General features: G+C 42.4%; 1 protein-coding gene across 1 annotated transcript; it reads left to right on the top strand.

Annotated features, from left to right (window-relative positions):
* Positions 1 to 6,796: 6,796 nt before the first annotated feature.
* On the top strand, positions 6,797 to 9,297 carry BTG1 (BTG anti-proliferation factor 1). Its single transcript, XM_039221240.1, has 2 exons — positions 6,797 to 6,970; positions 7,981 to 9,297. Exons 1-2 carry the CDS (start codon positions 6,823 to 6,825, stop codon positions 8,346 to 8,348), a joined length of 516 nt encoding a protein of 171 aa, XP_039077171.1. The 5' UTR covers positions 6,797 to 6,822; the 3' UTR covers positions 8,349 to 9,297.
* Positions 9,298 to 14,075: the final 4,778 nt, after the last annotated feature.

Here is a 14,075-nt window from a genome sequence, read left to right as displayed (position 1 = left end):
TTTTCCTTTCTACTGTCTCTACTCATCTCTAAATGGTCTTCTAACTTTATAGAGCTTTATGTCTCACAATCCCTTTTAGAAAAGCTAGTATCAGGGCACCTGGGTAGCTCAGTAGGAGGAGTGTCCGACTCTTGATCTCGGCTCAGATCATAGTCTCAGGGTTCGTGGGATCAAGCCCCACGTTGGGTTCCATGCTAACAGCTGAGTCCGCTCGGGATCCTCTCTCCACACCTTCTTTCCCTCCCACCCCCCAAAATAAATAAACTTTAAAATAAAGGTAGTATCATGAGCATGTTTCCAAGTTTTGGAGTTTATGACTTGAGAGTTCGAATCTGGTTGCGTGGGTATATTATTTATTTTCTTTAGGACTGAAACCTAGTATGTTTCAGTGTCAATTATACCTACCTACTGGTGTTCCTTGGAGAATTATTTGGGAATGCCTCTGCCACACCAAGTATAGTGTGTGCTGCACAATGATACAGGGCGATTGCTATGGCTGCTGGTAGGCAACATTTTAATACCTTTTCCCCCCTTATTATCTATGATCTGAATTGCTTTAATAAGAAGAAACAGGTCAGCCCCAAATCTCTATGTGTCACCCTTGGATTTCTAGTTCTCTCTGTTTTCTGAACCCCAGTAGATCTAAATGTAGTCTGAATGCCTTAGTTTGTGGACTGGGATTCAAACCTCAGTAAAGCAAGGCAGGTTGCCTGCTGGGGAGGCTGCTAAAAGTGGTCTCCTTCCTGTGGGTAACCAAAAAAAGAATAAATAAAATACATTGGTCTCTGTTGAAGAGATAAGCCCACGTGCAAGCAAAATTATTTAAAGGTTTAAGTAAGAATCGGAGACAAAAATAGAATTCAGCGTTACCGTTGTCCAACCCACAGGGCTTTCCTAAACAGAAATCTGATCCCATCACTTCCCTGTCAAAAATATCTCCCTCTGAACATCTTATGAAACCCCCCATCACCAGTTTTTTCAATAATATTTATCTTCCTTATGTTGGTTTAAGTCTTTCAACTACTCCAAGTTCAGATCCCTCTTTTTCTTCCTTTCAAAGAGAACTAATTATGGCCCAGCTTCACTGATTTAGTAGAGATTATTCACTTTCGGGGCTTCCTTTTTCTCTGTCTGCACCCAAATACATGTGAAAATAAGTGCCTTGTCTCTATTTGCTGTTAACAGTACCCTGTACTGTTTGGTTAAGCTGTGAGTTTTCTAAAGCAAGCGGCACTGACGCATAGCACTCTATCTGAAAGTAAGTTCATGATCAGTTACAACTTTAGTGAATGCAGCTAGCCAACAGGCAACAAGGAAGCCGTCTCCAGTTTATCCTGGACGTCTGGATCTAAAGGGGTCTTCAGGGGAGGGAAGGTCCAGATGGGTAACAAGACCTTTGTTAGGTAAGGTTTGCTAGGTGACAAGGGGGAAGCAGGCAAAGGCCTTCCAAACTTTCGAACTGCAATAAAGCCCTTGAACAAATTCTGGGCCTTTCCCAGCAATAATCCAGGAATCCTGGATTTCATAAATAAATTGAGAGACTGGAGCATTATTAAAAGGTCACCTGAGCCACTTCGGGCTACAATGGCAGCACGAGAGAGTGGCACTTAAGCAAATGACACCATGGCTAACCTGATGCAAAAATACTAAAACATGTCTACACAGCATAAGGGGAATCAAAGCAGAAAACTTTGAATGGGGCAATGCGGATGTTACCACAGTGTTCCCAAGCAACATATCTAAGTTACTCTGGTCCTCATTTCATTTGTTCTGGAAATGCAGCCTACCCTAAAACAATGTTTATTTACAAAAGCAATTTATGCAACAATCTAACACGGCAACCAGGAGAAAAACACCATGGAGTTATTGATCTTGTCCTTCCAAATGTTCACTGTCCAATTTTCAGCCACAAACACTCTGTATTATTTTTCTCCTGACAAATTGCAGGTAATGGTTTTGATTTGACTCATTTGAATTTTGAAATGTCTATTTAACATCATTCAAGAACATTTACTCTGCTTTGGGTATTAGCCATTGAGGGTACAACGGTGAATTCCATAAGATGCCTGCCCTCAAAGAACTTACAGTCTAGAAAGAAAAAGAGACCAGGACACACAGTAAATCTAGTGTGTTTGAGAAGTCTCAGGGGCCAGGGAAGGGAAAGCAGAATACTGCAGATGTTTACTCAAGTGCAGAGGATCATGGAAGGCTTCTTGGAGAATGAGCAAAACTTAGCTTGGTAAAGGGGAAATGGAGAGGGTATTTCAGGCAGTGGGACTAGCATATAAAATGAATAGCATAATAGCTTAATTTAGTGCTATCCTCTTCAGAGATTAATAGTTTAGATGAGTTCCCAAATGCAAGACCATGATGACATGCAAAAAGTGGCATTTAGTAACTTTAAATGTATTCAATTAAAAAGACCATGCTTTATTTTAATATGGATACCTTTCCCGCTTTGGGGATGTTAAAATGTCATCCATTACCCAAAATGATGGTGATAGGAGATGGTAATGGGATTAAAAAAATCTTTGGTAAAATACAAGATTTTCAACCTTGTGTTCATCCTTAATTTTGACTAGTCTATGAAACAGACAAAGAAGTTCCTTCCGCTACGCTATGTAAATGCTTTTTTTTCTCTCTTTTTGGTTAAAAAACCCAATACTTGAAAAGTGCACAGGTTGCTCTGATTTCTTAGCCCAGAGCAAACTGTTGTAGTAACAACTGAGCTGAGGGATGGGACTATAAATCCCCAGCCCTTTGAAATTCTAGTTCATGTCCGATACTTACCTCTATAGAAAGTACTTGCTGAACTCCTAAGCACTCTTTCCAAAGACCTGACATTTGTGCTTTTACTTGCCAACTTATTTTGAAACCCAGGTTCACTTTCTGGATTTGTTTTGATAGAATTCCTAAGTGCTGTTTTGTGTGTGTGTGTGTGTGTGTGTGTGTATGTGTGTGTTTGTTCTTTGATTTAAATTTTTCTAGGTTTTGGATATAAATTTGGTATTATCAAATTGTATAATGACAATATAAGCCAGCTTATATAATATATATAAAGGTTATATATAAATAAATATAAGTAAATATATAAATATAAAACATAAGTTATATATATATAAATAAATATAAGTTTTATATATTATATATAATATATATTATATATATTTATATATATATTTGGTATTATCAAATTGATAATTACAATATAAGCCAGCTAATATATATAATATATATAAAGGTTATATATAAATAAATATAAGTAAATATATAAATATAAAACATAAGTAAATTATATATATAAAAATAAATATAAGTTTATATATTCATATATTTATATATATATATGGATGCTTATTTAATGCCAGAGTGCGAAATAGTTTCTATAGTTATTCTACTTAGTCCTTACAACCACTTTTAAGTTTCTGACAAAACTATTATTCAGAGTGGCTATGTAACTTACCTCTTACACACCTGAGAGAGATGGGTGTATGAATACAGTTGACTCTTCACCAACACTGCTTTGAGCTGCGTGTGTCCACTTATATGTGGACTTTCTGACAAATGCTACACTAGATTATAAGTGCATTTTATTTTTTTAGCATTCCCTTATTATAAGAATACCATGTAGGGGCACCTGGGTGGCTCACTTGGTTAAGCGTCCAACTTCGGCTCAGGTCATGATCCCATGGTTCGTGGGTTCGAGCCCCGCATCGGGCTCTGTGCTGACCCCTCAGAGTCTGGAGCCTGTTTTGGATTCTGTGTCTCCCTCACTCTCTGACCCTCCCCTGCTCATGCTGTCTCTCTCTCTCTCAAAAATAAATAAAACATTAAAGAAAATTAAAAAAAAAGAACACCGAGTATAACACATTTAACATACAAAAGGTGTATTAACTGACTATATGTTATTGGTAAAGCCTCTGGTCAACAGTAAGCTATGAGTAGTTAAGTTGTAGGGAGTCCCAAATAATACATGGATTTGACTGCTTCTGGTCCCCTGCCCCTAATTCCTGTGTTTTTCAAGGGTCTGCTGTGGTTGAGACTGCCCTATAGTTTAGCCTAACAGCAAAATGAGAACGTGCCTTTATAATTCAAAAGCTGTTGAGAAATACCAGCTTGTCTTTTAGATGGGAAGAGCCTGACTAAACCGCTGGGAAAATATTACTAAACATATGTATGTCCAGAATTGAAAACGGCTAGTAATTAACATGGTGCACTATCTGAAGCTTGCATTTAGTGCCAATATTTATTTTCAGTTCTTTCCCCGAGTTCTCTCCCTAGATTCCCCCAAAGTAAAAGACCCATTTCTTAAGTCCATGTCTCTTTCTGGTAACCCTATGTAACTGATTTAAAAAAAATGTTTTTAATGTTTTTATTTATTTCTGACAGAGAGAGAGAGAGAGAGAGAGGCAGCATGAGCAGGGAAGGGTCAGAGAGAGAGGGAGATACAGAATCTGAAGCAGGCTCCAGACTCTGAGCTTGATTTTAAAAAGCTTTCAGGAGTCCAGCTGCCCTCAGGGAAGGCAGTTAAAAGTGGAAAGAACACGCACTTGGGCGACAAGTCTGAGTTCAAATCCTAGCATTTTGTTGACTTCGTTATTTGTTTTGCAGAAGAGTCCAAGTGGGAGACCAGGCTTCATTTAATTTCACATCTAACATCTAATACTCGAAAGACTGATTAAGGAAAATGAACACAGCAGATGATTAAGGGTGAGCGGGGTTAGGAGGGACATCAGAAAATCTTGTGCTAGGGCTATGATGTTTTTAAGAATTTACTTCTGTTTCCCAATCACCTTTTGAGTAGTGAAAGAGGTTTCATGTCCTCAGTGAATTACAATGACGTTTATTTTTAACACAGTTCTATCTGAAAAGTCCTAGAATGGAACAAATGTAACTTATTTGCCATTATTTTTGATGCATTTATCCAAAGAGAAGATGTTCACAAAAGACAAGGTTTTTTAACAATACTATCTTTACAGTATTTAACTTAGTTTACATGTAACTACGAGATTATTGTGCATGAATGAAAAAATAGCATAGCAGTTCTTTCAAACCCAGTCTTACATATTTCATTTAAACAATAAACGTTTTCTCCATCAGCTTTATAACAAGTTCTACTTTTGCTACATTTCTATACCCTTTGGCTCAGTACTTAAAACACACACACACACACACCTCAAAGCGGTGTGTTTTGCAATATTGATGACCAACTAAACTCAGGATATTTATTTCCATCTGGTAGAGTTCAACTTCTGCCTCTTGTTTGCTTTCTCCATCTGCCCGACTCACCATCTTTTTTTTCCCCTCCTCCTTAATGGCGTTAGAGTTAACCCTCTCGTAGGCTTAATCGTTTTAGCAGGCTCACGCCTTAACACAAGTCGTTTTTTCTAGTTTTGCAAGTAGGGTTTCCTGTAAATGCAAATGTCTACGCCTAATACTTCCACAAGCTTCCAATTCAATCTCTATTTTGTTCTGTTTTTATAAAGAGCAACAGAAATCCAAGGGCCCGACAGCTATTTGGGCCAGAAAAAAAGGGAAACAATCTTCGCTTAAAGTATCAACGGTGTAAATACATTACACAATTTTGCTTTTCCAGTACAGCCTTAACTTTACGGGACCCGCGTTACTACATTTATCTTCAGTAACAGGCTTTCCTATCAGCACTAAACTGGATTCGGTAAGGTCCCACTCCTCTCTGTCGGACTCCTGAAATTACTGAAACAGCAACCACAAAAAGCTTACTAACCTTCTACTTATTTTGCAATTAAACTTTTACGAAGACATCCCCCACTCTTCCCGAGGGTGGAGCTGAAACGGCTCCCCGATGTAGGCAGCACGTCTACTAGCAGACCCCCCCGGCTCCCTGGAGCGGCAGAAGGACCCTCAATAGCCCTTTCGCTCCACTTTCTCCGCATCCCCGCTGCGCGCGCCCCGCACCTTCAGCACCGGCACCCGAACCCCGCTGCTCCGCACGAGCCTCCCGCTTGGGGAGCCAGCCTCTTAGACCGGAGCGGGGACGAGACCGAAACACCCAGTGCGCGAAGGGACGGGCACCTCGGCCTCGCAGCCGGGTCCGCGCGCGCGGACAGCAATACGGCTTTGCTCTGCCCTGCACCGAGACTCCCCGCGACCAGCCCAGGCAGCTCGCTCGCGCAGGGGAGGCGCTGGCGCTGGGCCCCGCGGAGCCGCGGCGGGATGGAGGAGCTAGCGCTGGGGGCGGAGCTTTCACACGCGCACCCTCGCTCGGCTCAGTCCCTCGGCCACAGCCCGCCGGTCTCCGGCCGCCGCTCGGGAGTTTATTTGTTTACAAGCGGATTACGTCAGCTCCTCCCTCTCTTCCCAGTCTCCGCATCCGCCCCTTGGCCCCCTTTTCCCGCCCCCTCCGGCTCCGAATCGGCTGCGTCACAATGGTGCGATCTTCGGATTGGCTGCAGTCGGCCGTCATGCCCCAGCTACGCCACTTCCTTTCCGGGGACGCTATAAAAGCTACTGCACGGCTCCTGCACCTCTTCGCCCCTCCGAGCTGGAAATGCAACTGTTGGGAGCTTCGGAGGCTGCGGAGCTGGACGCGGAGGCGGCTGGGGAAGTCCGAGCGATGTGACCAGGCCGCCGTCGCTCGTCTCTTCCTCTGGCCTGCCGCCTCCTGTCGTGAAAATAACTTTTTTACTATAAAGGAGAAAAAAAAAAGTAGCTGTCCAACCCTCCCCGCCCTCTCTTCTTCTCAGTCCTCTGACCTGCGAGGGAGCCCGGGGTGGCCGCTCCGCCGTCGGGGCCGCGCCGCCGAGCCCCGGGCGCCCCGGGCCGCCCCCGCCCGCCGCCCCCATGCATCCCTTCTACACTCGGGCCGCCACCATGATAGGCGAGATCGCCGCCGCCGTGTCCTTCATCTCCAAGTTCCTCCGCACCAAGGGGCTCACGAGCGAGCGACAGCTACAGACCTTCAGCCAGAGCCTGCAGGAGCTGCTGGCAGGTGAGCTGGCCGCGGCGGGAGGGCGAGGGGCGCCGGGGGGGGCGCGGACCGCACAGCCGGAGCCGGAGGCGGGCCGAGCCGTCGGGGCTGCGGAAGCCGCGTCACTGCCCGGGACCGGCCGCGTTCGGGTCCCGCCGTGGGAGTGGGGCAAGCGCGCCCGGCGGCCGCTAACGGCGGGTCCTGGCGAGGGTTTGGGGGCTGGGCCGAGGGCGCCCCCTCCCCCCACGGCTGCCGCCCCCCCCCCCCCCCGAGGGAAGGAAACGGGCTCACAACAAAGAAACTACAGCCACTGTGGCGGGAGCTGCGGTCCTCGGACCGTCCGCGGATTTGGGGACAAAGGAGCTGCGGGGCTGGGGTTGGTTCGACGCCCCCTCCCCCAACCCCCTCCAACCGCGGTGGGCTCGGCGGCCCGGCCCGGGGCTGGGAAGCCGCGCCGCTGCCCCGGGGCCAGCCCGGGACGGACGTGCCGTCTCCCCGCGCCTCCTACCCCTGACCATTAATCATCGGGTTTGTCACCGGTTCAGTTACAGCCCAGCCCTGAGCGTGGTTTAGGGTTGCTTGTTTTTCTTCCCTTCGGGGTTAACAGCCCGGTGGCGCTTCTCCTCCGAAGCCATAAACCCCATTGTGTGCGGATGGGGTGGGGTGGAGAAAGTAAATAGGTTCCCGCCTGGCCGCCGTGCCGTCCGGCTGCCTGGCCAGCCGAGGCTGCGCGCCCGATTCCTGTTTTGGCGGCTCAGCCGGTTGGTTCCTGGAGATTGTTTTGTTCCTTTACAACTGTGTTATTTCTAAAAAAAAAAAAAAAAAAAACAAAAACAAAAACAAAAAAACCAAACCTGCCCGCTCTTGCCCCCAGCGCTCACAGCAGCGGTGCGATGCTGGGCGTTTTTAAAAAGTTGGTAGTTGAAATGTTTGACTTGTCACAGGAGTCTGCGGAAGAAGGAAGCCACCGCGGCTCCTTAACAGTAACGATCTAAGCATTGTTTCTCTCTCTTTTTTTTTTTTCCCTATAGAACATTATAAACATCACTGGTTCCCAGAAAAGCCGTGCAAGGGATCAGGTTACCGTTGTATTCGCATCAACCATAAAATGGATCCACTGATTGGACAGGCGGCACAGCGGATTGGACTGAGCAGTCAGGAGCTGTTCAGGCTTCTCCCAAGTGAACTCACACTCTGGGTTGACCCTTACGAAGTGTCCTACAGAATTGGAGAGGACGGCTCCATCTGTGTGCTGTATGAAGCCTCACCAGCAGGAGGTAGCACTCAAAACAGCAGCAGCGTGCAAATGGTAGACAGCAGAATCAGCTGTAAGGAGGAACTTCTCTTGGGCAGAACAAGCCCTTCCAAAAACTACAATATGATGACTGTATCAGGTTAAGATATAGTCTATGGATGGATCCTCTTATAATGGATGGATAAATTTGATTTTTGCTTTGGGTGGGCTCCTCTTGGGGATGGATTATGGAATTTAAACCATGTCACAGCTGTGAAGATCTGGCACAAGATAGAATGGTAAAAAAAAAAAAAAATTTAAAGTGACAGTGCCGTAGTTTGGAAAGTACCTTTCAATGACTTAATAGCCTGTGAGTCCAAGTAAATGATCACTTTATTTGCTAGGGAGTGAAGTCCAAGGGTGGTTTCAGTTTCTCCCAGACGTTAAACCTAAATTTCTCCCATCACTCCCTTTAAGGCGAATCTGTATTTCAAAGACCCTTTCTCTGCAGTAGATCTTGCGGAGGAAATTTGCACTATTACACTTGAAAATGGTTAACCTTTTCGGCAGCTCAATAGGAAAGCTCCACATTTTCAACATGGTAGTACTGGAAATCTTGACAAGACTTTTACCTAGCACTTAAATTTGTATAAATGTACATAAGACAAACCTCGTAAGCATGACCTGGGGAAATGGTCAGACCTTGTATTGTGTTTTTGGCCTTGAGAGTAGCGAGTGACCAGAATCTGCCGCGGCAACAGGCTTTAAAAAAGACCCTTAAAAAGACACTGTCTCAACTGCGGTGTAGCACCAGCCAGCTCCCCGCACATTTGCTAGCTTGTAGTTTTCTAAGACTGAGTAAACTTCTTATTTTTAGAAAGTGAAGGTCTGGTTTGTAACTTTCCTTGTACTCAATTGGGTAAAAGTCTTTTCCACAAACCACCATCTATTTTGTGAACTTTGTTAGTCATCTTTTATTTGGTAAATTATGAACTGGTGTAAATTTGTACAGTTCATGTATATTGATTGTGGCAAAGTTGTACAGATTTCTATATTTTGGATGAGAAATTTTTCTTCTCTCTATAATAAATTGTTTCTTATCTTGGCATTTTAATCAATCTCTTGTCATGATTATAGAGGTTCAGCTGAAAGAAATGTTTCTCAGAAGACTTAGGTTCTCTAAGCTGTGTGAGTGTCAGCTGCACACTGGTCATGCTGAAAAACATTGGCTGGGAGGGAGGATTTCTCTGTGTACATATTTAGGTGTTAGAGGAAACACAGGGTAACTTTTTTTTTTTTTAAATCTCTATAAAGTCAAAACATGGACACATTCCCAGGCTAATCTCATGAATTGAGGATAAGAGACAAAGGTAACATCTACCAAAAAGTGATACTCAGAGGATTACATTTCATTGCTTCCCTGTGAAGTGAAGATATAAATGTTCCGTTCTGGCCCACCTTTGAGAAACAGTTGTCTTGCCCCCTGGAATCCGTGTTCAAATTAGAAAATCCTGGGGTGGGTGACCCATAGTTTTAAAGAACAGGCTAATCACTGCAGAGATGGTGGTGTTTTGCTTTTCATCAGCTGCAAGATTTACATAAAAATCACTTAAGCTGGAATTCAACAAAAGGTATGTTTATACATTTTTATTCTCAAAAGTTTGAAATGTGAGTTTTTGATCCATTCTTTTCAGACTTCTGTTTCAGATACATTCTGAGAACCTAAATGAAACCTTGCTAGAGGGGAGATTGCCCCACCACCCCGCATGATAAAAACTTGGTGATAATTCTTGGATGTAGCGGAAATTGGGTTCTTCAGTGGAAATTGAAAGTGGCGAATGTTGAGTTTTTCTGTACACAGGTCACCTATAGTGGCTTTTTTTTTGAGATACGCATGTAATAAACATGTTCACACTGGAAATATTCTGCAATTTAGGTTACTTGAAGTCAGTAGTCCCAGATTTGGGGGATACACCGGAATGAATACACAGCTGAATATGCAGATATTTAGAATAGAATGCATGTCTGTGTACTTCACAGGCCATTCACATTGGAACCACAGCACACGGAACACCCTTACGGGTTACTATGGTGTTATTTTCCAGTGTGTTGTTAGAGAAGCTTCCCAGGTTTTCAAATCTAAATGTGCAGTAACACAACCAGTAGTAGAGTCTCCCCGCAGGTCTCCCCCAGTTGTGATTACTGTTGTTTGCCAACTGCATCTCATCTGGTGACTAAGTCTTTGGAAGCCAGTGCTTGATAAAGTTTTGCGTACTGAGTCCTTGGAACCTAAGGCCAAGCCACCAGTTTAGGAATAGATTCTAACCTATTAGGAACATTATTTTTGAAGATTATGACATCAGACTTTTTGGTACTTTCAGAGAAATTTGGTAGGAAGAGAACTTAATAAAAAACATTTTACTTTAGAATTCAGGTGCTATCTGGCAGGTAAGGAGCTGGTCAGTTCTCCTTTGAAAAGGCTTGCAAACTGAGACCTAGCATCTGGCTGCCGTGACTTTAACCTTATGTTCCCCAGACAGACCATCAGCTACCTTACTGGAGCTGTTTAGCTTCTCATTCATTGCTTCTGGGGACTTTTCTGCCTCACTGTTTTGAGGAAAACATTTGTGTGCCTGCTGCGTAGGCACATGCAGGTGTGTACCAGACCTGCACATGCAGTCATTGTATCTGTATACTGTTGAGACATTTAATACTGGTAAAATTTTTAATAGGCTTTTACAAAAACTCAGTGAGAAGATAGTTTCTTGAATCTTTTTAAGAAAGGGTGACCGCTTTCAAGATCATTAGTTACCATAGGCACCAAAAGTTCATGATTATTGGCAGTATCTTTATGGATGCCACTTTCTGAATTTTAACAGCTAGTTTTAAAATTATTTCCTTTTCTCCAAATGTAAGTACTAGCTCTACAGGGCTGAAGCAAGTATTATCCTAGTTTATGTGGGATAATGTGGCTGTCTTCCCCTTCCCTCTGAGTTGGGAATCACAGGTCCATAACCTTAAGGTGCAATATTTCTTAGTAGATGGGAAAATCCACTAGAAAATTGCTTTCTGGTACTATTGCACAAATGATTTCCTTAAGTCACTGTTACTCACAAATTGCAAGTAATTTTACTTTGTATAGGTGTTACAGATGGTAGAGTTGGCCTTCGTGGTTAAGAGGAAGCAGTATTCCTGGCTATTCTGGCCTTTAAGAACTAAAAATTAAAACAGTATATTGTATATTGAAGTTGAAAGATTATTCCCCCCCTCCTTTGCACCCCTATTTTGGATCATGTGATAAGATGCTATTGATAAGCTCTTGGGGAGAATTTATAAGTAGTTTTATTTTGGATTGTCTGAAACAACATATTTCTTATTTATCTGAAAGTATAGGGACTACAGAGAGTTTTAATTTCCTCTCAGACTGCAGCTAAACTTTGGTATATGGCTACTGCTGAGATATAACAATATTTTTTATGTTTGGAACAACAGTATGAAGAACTTTTGTAGTGAAATAGTTTGTACTACTAACCAAGCTAAGCTGCTTAAATGAGTCCTGAAATCATTTATATTAATTGAAATAGGCCAGAGGAATTTATATGTGATTTATAGTTTCTGGCTATATATATATATATATTTTTTTTTCCCAAGAATAGCATAAAGTGAAGAAACATTGTCAAACAAGATGTTAAATTTTGTTTCACGGTGCTCCTAAACAAGTAAGCCTTAGGTTGTATTAATGGTGAGGACAGACACCATTTCCTCACAATTTATGGACTACAAGGGATACCAGTTGTTTTGACTGCAGTTTTAACTTCGCTAACCAATTTCTTTTGATATTGTTCAATATGTCAAATGATAGAAAATGATAAGGCTTCCAATTTCATTTCCAGTTAAGGATTTTCAATTTTTTAAAGTGTTTTCTGTCATCTCATAGTTAAATAATCTTAAAAGGAACATTTTGGAGTTCCACGTCTGACTTTCATGGGAACCTTTTCATGCTGATTATCATTTTAATGTCGACGAATATCAAGAGGTTTGTGTAGCAGTCTTTTGGCAGAGAGTTGGGAAACACTACTATAGGGATTCCGTAATTCACCAATCTGGGACAAAGTCGGCACTCACCTTGTGAACATGCAGGTCAAAGTGGTAGTGGTTTATGGTGCCTACTAAGTGGAAACTGGGTTTGGGGGAGGAGTGAATGGCAAGCATAAAAGGAAGCCTGCTCCTAGAGGCATTTTTAAAAAATCCCAAATATGCTTAATGCCTTTGTCTAGGTATTTTATGAGGGGAGAATGTTTTCGAAGCTGTTAAAAACTGCTTGATTATTATTAGCCTCTTTCCTCCATACCTTTTGGTCGTGAAGGCCATATGTGACCCCACGTCTGATGATAGAAGGGTGATTTAAGTGTAGGCCAGACACCTGACATCATGACAGGAGTCACCAGGCAGGAGTTGACTGCATTCCTGTCTTTGGAAACTATCACATCAAATGATTCTTATTTCAAATCATAACGGAAGACATGGTCACCTATGGGCACATTTACTTTTAATAATTCTCCAAATAGGTGATTGCCAAAGTAACTCTGTGTCATTCTTTTAAAGTATTTTTGCATGTGTTTTCATGTGGGTATGTACAAGCACATGGTACATTTTGTAAACAAATATATTGGGGATGTACTAAAAATTCTGTTGACAGGTGTGCATGACCAAAAATATAGAGACTTGTTCTAGATCACTAAGGTAGATGAGTTTTGCTCTCAATAACTTGATTATTAAGTGATATGGCTTCAAATGAGAAGCTGTTGTAGCCTTTCAAAGAAGGTTATTTTGTCTCATTTTAGCTTACCTTATTTGTAAAATTAAGACATTTTCTGCAGCCATTAAAAACCCCAGATTAAGTGTTCTACCAATTCAAAGCCTATGTGCTCCTATATATTAAAACTGTGTATTCCTATGTCTTGAAATCCGCATTTTAATGGTTTTAGAAATTTTCTTTTTCAATGTTAGGACTCTCGTAACATTTATTTGCATGCATGGTTGTAAAAGAACTGAGTTAACGTAGTTGTACATCAATGATTAAATTAGCTTTAGCAGTTTTGGGTTAGCCAGCAGTCTCTTGTATCTTTTCTCTCTGGTTCTGAGCAATCTGTAAATTCGTAGGAAGGAAAGGTGACTGCAAATTGGACTTTATTTGATAAGATTCTATAAATGGGCATAAACCTAAAATGATAAGATTGTCACATGGAAACAGGATTGGATGTATCTTCCAGTCCTAATTTATAGCAGTTTTGTCCCTTCGAGTCAATAGACTAAATGGAATTGTATTTCCTATAAATTACACTTGTGAGCCTTCAAGTTACCAACATACCTCCTTAGTTGAAGAACCTCCCAACAGCTGGGTGAGGTTGACAGATAGGTAGATCAGTATATTTTAATCTTCACGTTCTGTGGATAGAAAGCTGAGGCTTAGGGAGTTTTAAGTAATTTGCCCCAAAGTCAAATGGCTAGTACATAATTCATTCATAATTCGAACCCGGGCCATTTTGACCCCAGAATCCGAACTTTTTAACTACTGGTATGTTGAGGTGTGTGATTTGTTTACTGTGTTACACATTTTTGGAACATGCAGGTTTTAATTTCTCGTTGCTAGTTAGCCATCATTTCCAGCCTCGAAGCCTTGTCACTCTCCATGCTCAGAAGGCATAGGACTATCTTAAAACCAACCAAATGTCAAAATCAGGAGGCATTTGGGACTTGGTATAAAGAATGCTAGTCCTGGACTCAGAAGAATGGGTTGGAATGCAGGCCTGTACCAGCTACTGGTTTCTGACTTTGGACAATTTTGATTCGCCTCTCTGAGCCCATCACTCCATATGTAAAATGGTATAA

This window comes from Hyaena hyaena, unplaced genomic scaffold, assembly GCF_003009895.1.
Source record: "Hyaena hyaena isolate Hyena2069 unplaced genomic scaffold, ASM300989v1 scaffold_966, whole genome shotgun sequence".
Lineage (NCBI taxonomy): Eukaryota > Metazoa > Chordata > Mammalia > Carnivora > Hyaenidae > Hyaena > Hyaena hyaena.
Note: the sequence above shows the minus strand (reverse complement) of the source record. Positions and strands in the feature narration are given on the sequence as shown.

Bases quoted from the DNA above. Each gene is read 5' to 3' on its own strand.
- BTG1 (XM_039221240.1), top strand. From the start codon at position 6,823: ATGCATCCCTTCTACACTCGGGCCGCCACCATGATAGGCGAGATCGCC. The intron at 6,971-7,980 runs GTGAGCTGGCCG...TTTTCCCTATAG, and splicing joins CCTGCAGGAGCTGCTGGCAG to AACATTATAAACATCACTGG.